The sequence below is a fragment of the Tachysurus fulvidraco genome, chromosome 2 (genome assembly GCF_022655615.1).
Source record: "Tachysurus fulvidraco isolate hzauxx_2018 chromosome 2, HZAU_PFXX_2.0, whole genome shotgun sequence".
Lineage (NCBI taxonomy): Eukaryota > Metazoa > Chordata > Actinopteri > Siluriformes > Bagridae > Tachysurus > Tachysurus fulvidraco.
This window is the reverse complement of record NC_062519.1, coordinates 25498326-25505223: the sequence shown is the minus strand read 5'-3', so window position 1 is coordinate 25505223 and position 6898 is coordinate 25498326. Positions and strand designations below refer to the sequence as shown.

At 38.0% G+C, this 6898-nt stretch overlaps 1 protein-coding gene across 4 annotated transcripts in view; it reads right to left on the bottom strand.

Annotated features, from left to right (window-relative positions):
* Positions 1 to 403: 403 nt before the first annotated feature.
* nr2f6b (nuclear receptor subfamily 2, group F, member 6b) overlaps positions 404 to 6898 on the bottom strand; it is an 8115-nt gene continuing 1620 nt past the window's right edge. For 3 of the 4 annotated variants that reach the window (XM_047810140.1, XM_027170001.2, XM_047810141.1), the window contains 3 exons: positions 5215 to 5309; positions 1703 to 2278; positions 404 to 1381 (listed from right to left, as the gene is read on the bottom strand). In XM_047810140.1, coding sequence (XP_047666096.1) covers positions 1107 to 1381; positions 1703 to 2278; positions 5215 to 5309 — 946 coding nt within the window. In that variant the 3' untranslated portion in view covers positions 404 to 1106. The remainder of the gene's footprint in view (positions 1382 to 1702; positions 2279 to 5214; positions 5310 to 6898) is intronic. The other variant, XM_027170003.2, reaches the window with a different exon arrangement.

Genomic DNA, 6898 nt, shown 5'->3' with positions numbered 1-6898 from the left:
ATCCCATTTCACTATGGTGAAATTATAGTAAATAATTGCGTGTGAAGAACTGTTTGTTCCACCATTTTGTCTCCTCACTGACATTAGAATTATATATGATCGTGACACCTTCATAGCTAATTCTGACAGCTTAAGTGCAAGCTAACAATTGAAACTTTTAAATATTACAAATCAGCAATCAGCCAATCTAATTATATTTTACATTTTGATGATAAATATAAAATTCTTATGAATAATATATACCTCAATTCAATGGCCTAAAAAATTTAGCATCCTAAGTGTCTGCATGTCAAATTAAGAATCTGGTAAGTATCTGGCTATAAAATAAAAGCCTGAAATTTTTCAGAAATATGGAGATCAAAGAATAAAATCCAGTCTCGTCAAAATTTCAGCACAAAATGTGTTTGGATGAATGGTTTTTAATTATTCGTATGCAAAAATATTTTTCATCGCCGAAGATATGAAAAAAAAAAAATTTGGACCCAATTAAGTAAGAGTACACAGAGCTTTTTTAAACAATGTGACTGTCACATTTTACAATACATATTCACCACTGATTTCTCACGTACATAGCACTGCAGTCCATGGCAATACCTTCATGAGTAGGTTAATTTGTCTAAACTACATAATCAATTGTTATAATTGAAACAGTAATTATTCTTAGGTACGGCAGGAACGTTTCTGGTTAAAGCTGGACCTGGATCAGTCATGTAATCACAGCGTTAAGATATTCAACTCTGAAAACAATTGCATGAGTATTGTATTTTCCTATACTATTCATAGTTTCTTGTCAATTATCTGTCACTGTGCTTATGTACAATAGAGTCACCTCTATAAGTTCTGCTATTTACGTAAAAAACCTGAGGTATCCCAAAATCAAGTGACGCTATTCATCTGCCCAAGGACATGTGACAGCATATTGGCCATCCTTCTCCATGTACACTAAAGAGAAATAAGATTACATGAATCTTGATAACACAACAGGAATATTCTGGTGGCAACTAAAAGGAAATTACACATCACAATCCTATAAGCCCACACAGAACATAAAAGTCAAATGTTTGAGTGGCTGACTGTTGTATGCTCCCAGGGTTTTCATGACCCAGCTACTGTCCAGGCACATAAGGCCAACTGATGGAGCTGCCAGAGAGCTGCATGTCTCGAATGAGTGTCTCGATGGGCGTCTTGCCCACCAGTCTCATGAAGAAGAGCTGAGATATGAGGTTTGCAGGGACAGCTCTCAGTGAGGGCAGGCGGAGAAGGAGCCGACCGAAGCGCTGTGGTTGAGTGGGATACTGCATGCGTTCATATTCGGTCAGAGCCACCTGAGCCTTCTCCTGCAGACTCTCCACATGGGCTGGGTCTGTCAGTCCACTTGCATCTATTAGAGACACAAAGTAAGCAACAGTGCCAACTTTCCTCAGAAGAATAATGTGTCTTGAATAAAGGGCTGTATTAAAGAACATTCAACCTTCATTAATGACATGTTCATGTTAAGAGGTTGCTTTATAATTCACTGCAAAATCAAGGTGAGTTAAGCTTCAGAAAAATATGTAGTTTGTGCATTTCACAAAATTCTGCAAAATAAATAAGTGGCCATTTTGAAAGTAATTAAAGAACTAGGTGTCATTGTTGGTGAGATTTATTTTTTTTTTCTCAAGATGTTGTATGGTTAACTTAGACATGAAACCGCATCACTTACCTGGCGAGAAGAGAGCTATGGCTTTGAGGCAACTATATTCAGCAGAGTCAACCTGTAGTCGCGTTAGCTTATCCACTTGGTCCTGGAATACTCTGACCTGGTCCATGAAGGAGACCACACGCTCAGCAGACATGGGTGAAGCGTGAAAGCCTGCGGCAGCCAGCAGGGGGGCCATGTGTAGTGGCAGGGCTGATTGAGCTGCATTCAGGATGAACAGTTCACTCCAGCTGAGGCGCAGCAGGGCCACCTGCTCCGAGACAGGTAAGTCAGGGAAGAAGGGAATGTTCCGGGCCCACTCGATGGTGCTGAACAGGAGTCTGGCAGCCAACTCACAAATACTGTCGATGCCCATGACGGAGCCGTGACCTCCAGGCAACTGTTGACCACACTGAGCTCCATAACGGCTGCTAGGGTAAGGTTCAGCTCGCAGGAGCTGCGAAATAAGCTCAGGTGCTGGCTGACCGTTGAAAAACTCCCCTGCCATGCCTGGTCCTCCTGGGCCACCTCCACCACCCGACACCATTGAGGTTGGACTGATCCCTGAGTGTGTTGGTGGAATGCGTCCACGCTGGACTGCTACAGAATAAAAAAAGATTTTCATGTCATCATGTAGAAAAGGAAGTAAATAGTATGCATAATATGCTTAATAATATGCAAGAATTATTCTTCTACTGTTCTTATAGTATCAATAATATAATAGATTTGCTGAGAAAGGCAGATAATCTGGTGGTATATTCAGATCTAAATAATCTTAACAAATGAAGGTGATAGAATGGATTTAAAAAACCTTTCCTGCAGTCTAATACAGTTTAAACAATCTTGTTTTTCTTTCTCGTTATAACTCTGAAGTTCATTTCAATCCTATCACACGTCACATGAGGATTTGCAGCAAGAATAATACGACAGAAATTATTTACCTCAGAAATATTGTTTATTTTTCTTTTAAATCTGAATCATATCAGTTTACTAGGTAGCAAAATTAAATCTCGCAAAACAAATTAAGTACAGACAGAATGCTTACCATTTTTTAAAACCTTAAAAATAGTGTATTATTCTGTTATCCATCACTCGGTTTTTCATTCAATAATTACTATTAAATTTTCATACATTTTAGCTAAACTAATTAAAATGTATGTAATTACAGTAGTGAAAAATGAGAGCCTAAACCTTCTCAAGGATCCTGTGAATTCAACACTGACACTAAACATTACAAATATGAAGCATTTTGGAATGAAGCAAGAAGCTTCATTCGTTAATTTCAAAATCTGTGTATCCCGTGGTTCCTTCTGAATGATTCGTTACTGCATATAAGCAAGCATATGAGGCCTTTGTAGTACATAGAGGCTGGTACAGACGTCTGCCTTCATACTTGTATCTACAGTAATGAGATCATGAACACTAGAGGGCAGTGTCGCATGACCCAAACTAGAATATTTACTGTATATAAGATAAAATGGCAAAGTAAAAGTAAAGATGAGCAATCTCTTAGATAGAAACGAATGAGGTGTAGGTGACGGTAGGTGACTCTAGATATTTTCTTAATTCTAGGTAAATTTTCAATGCATAACATCTCTATGTAAATTGGTGATTTTCTTAATTCCATGCAAAGCAACTATGACATTGTAAAATGGCAAACCTTGAACCAACCAGTCCACTTTATTTCTTACCTTTCTAGTTAGGAACCATGGTTTCACTATCCTGTCTTATATTTGACCTCTTATTACATGTCTAAAAGACACTGTCTATAGAGTAAGCAGAACTTGACACCAGCCACATAATGCCTTCAGTGCCAACATATCTAGTGCATCTTGTTACTCATTTGTATGCCTCATACACCCTTTTAATCTATAACAGCACGGAAGTTATTGAAGAAAAGCTATTTCAGACTCATTTGACTATGCTGTGACCTTGGCCTGTTTTGAATGAATTCCAAAATCGAATCATTTCATTTGCTAGTTAAAGTTCTGATTTAATACACATATTATAAATATTCAACCACTCGATCTTAAGAAATCTTGGACAGATGGACACAACCCGAAAAACATGATGCTTCTTCTGCTTGAGGACAGAGGCATAAATAATTCAAATAAACCTTGAAAGGAAGTTGCAGAGATCTGTTTGAAGCTACTGAGTGTATATAGCCAGCATAATATTATTGCTTTGCTAATCTGCTAATCCACAGGACAGTACATACACCGAGTATCAGTCACCACATGCCTGAAGAACATACTACAAGCAAGTACAAGTGACTTCTCAAGTGCAGGGTTCACCAGTGTTTGTTGTTATCTGATATTGTGGTGTTTTGTTGTGAACAGCATTCACAGGGCTTAACTCATATTTCTTAAAGCGTTATTCATCAGGTTTTGTTATGTATGGAGTTTTAAGGAGTGGTTAAGGGAACACAACTCCAGCCTATAAGACAGAAGCTACACAACTCCAGCCTATAAGACAGAAGCTACTAAATGTGAGGGATTTTTTGTGTAAACTTTATGTTTACATTACATTTCATGTACATTTGTATTCAAAATATTATTTTCTCATCATACATTTATTCCTTGTATATATCGCCGGATCTCTTTGCCTCAACCAATCAGCGTTCTCCTGAGAGCTGGCTGGCACACAGCACTATAGATTCAAACAAGACACCATTAGCTTCTGGGATGCATCTATCAGAGTCCATGGGTGTACCACAGTGCACCATCCTTACCCATAAAGCCACACTTACCAGCACTAAGGGGTTTCATGTTGCTGCATCGTGACAGAGAAATACAATCCCTATGTACATACCTGAGCTACACAAAAGGCTCTTAAAATCAACAGCACATACTTGTCTGTGGGTAAAGGGCAAGGGGAAATTTGTATGTAAAACAGTAACTGGAACGCAGGCCTTGTCTTGTTATAGAATGTTATAAACAGCCTTATTGTTTTCAATAGCTCTGTAAAAGGAATACTGTAACCTCCAGACAAAAAGGTGGCAATTCTGTTATTCTTGCAGGCTTTCACCAAGGCATTATTCTTGTGTCGTGTGGATTTATAGTTGGCAGCTTGCTGTTGAGCAGCACAGCTTGTAGAGCAAAACTGCCTCTGGCTCTCTGCCTGCCAAGGTCACATAGGGACATCAGCACTGCAGGCTTTGGACTTTTGGTCGAATGCCAGATTGAACTCACAATTAGATATTAATTATACTAGTAATTAAATAGCTTTGATTGCTCTATTAATCATTTTTAAATGATTACTGCAAATATACACTGGAACTGGATATATCTGAATTATATATGCAATACAATTAACCTTTGCAGTTTTTAAGGCTGTCTTTCTATGAATACATCCGAATTGCTCTTATAGTTTATATAGCATAAAAGCCTGCACCTTTGTCTCTCATGTCTAACTCTTTTTAGATTCTGATATAATATTCTGGATATGAGACAAACAGTCAATATACGTTTGAAAAAAGAAAAGACAGTTAAACATCTGTCATCGTGTGTAAGCTCAGTGAAAGCTGGATCACTTACCTTCTTTTCTCATGCCCACACGAAAGCATTTCTTCAGACGGCAGTATTGACACTGGTTACGATGATGTTGATCAATCTGACATTCTCGATTTGATCTGAAAAACACAACAAATTCACAATTTGGTGCGATTGTTTCCTGCATTTCATGACCATACTACTATTTCAACCACTGGGATTATTTGCATCAGAGTTTCCATTGCAAGATATGTAACATTTTATTATGACGGTTCTCATTAAACTTCAGGTTGATTCAACCTTTATGCAGTTTCATATCTGATATTGCTTGGCAACAATGAAAAAGCTGTTTTCTGTTTCTTGGATTCATTATAAAGGCATGAATGCTGTTTAAATAGGAAATCTGCCAGTAAAAGCTGCTGAATGTTAACAACAGATTCTATAGTTGGAACATCCGTGCCAATATCTGTAAAGTTGCTATGACTGCCAAAAAAAAATAAATGCAGTCAGAGAAACTGTGAGAAAGGCAGTTGAAGAATGAATATTTAACATATTGGCATTCTTTAAACAGAGTGCCCCAGTAAATTGATGCCAGAGATGGCTGGCCTTGGTTTGTGCACCATGCTTGAAGCCTTATCAAAAAAAATAGCCTTGGTAAATCATCAGCCCACACAACCTAGACACAATTGAAAGAACGCAGTTCAATTTGCACATTTCTGTAACAGCCAGCAGGCTTTATTCTTTTGGTTCAGCACATACACTGTGTGTGTGTGTGTGTGTGTGTGTGTGTGTGTGTGTGTGTGTGTGTGTGTGTGTGTGTGTGTGTGTGTGTGTGTGTGTGTGTGAGAGAGAGAGAGAGAGAGAGAGAGAGAGAGAGAGAGAGAGAGATGTGTGTTTTTGTACTGTAGTTACTGGAATTTAAGCTAGATAATGCGCGATATCAATTGCGAATGCACAGAAAGGACATCAAGTTTATTTTGAAGATAATTTGCTACAATAATATGGTTTCTGTTATTTTTTGCTTTGTATTCATATAAGCATTTAAACAAATTGCATGGGAATTAAACATGGGGAATATGGTCCACATATGGTCTGTGAAACACTGGACGCAGACAAATTAGTAGAATGTAAAAACACTTTAGTAAACAAAGAATTCTGGGTAAATGTCCCTACAGCAACTCAAGTGCTAATACATTGGATTGTAAAAGATTGTTGGCTCCTTCAGGTTGGACTTTACAGCAGTTCTGATTCAACTATACTTACTAGTGTTGATCTTTACCATTTTTTTTCTCTTAACACTTAAGACCATTTAACATCTTACCTGCAGTCAGTTTAGTTGTCTATTTCCATATGAAAAGCATCAATTCACACCCCAACATCAGGTTATCCAGAGTTCATTGAAAGGTCAGTGAAGTTTGCATTACTTTTGTTTGATTTCCATTTGTCATTGTAGCCACTTTCAGGATGAGTACATTGCCTTTTTAGGGGCTGATTATTATTTGTTATTACAGTGCACAGCTGTAATGAATAATCTGGGTCAATGTTTGTAAAGTACAATTTGACTCACTGTAAGCCTACTAACATTAAGGCTGATCTGGCTTTAGATGGCCCTGTGTGACATTTAATCACCAATCCCTGAGGCTGTAATCGGTGACGTAATTCACATCCGTCAGGAACAAGGCTTATTACTGTCCATGTGCAGCTAGCACACCCAGGATTATATTTCATT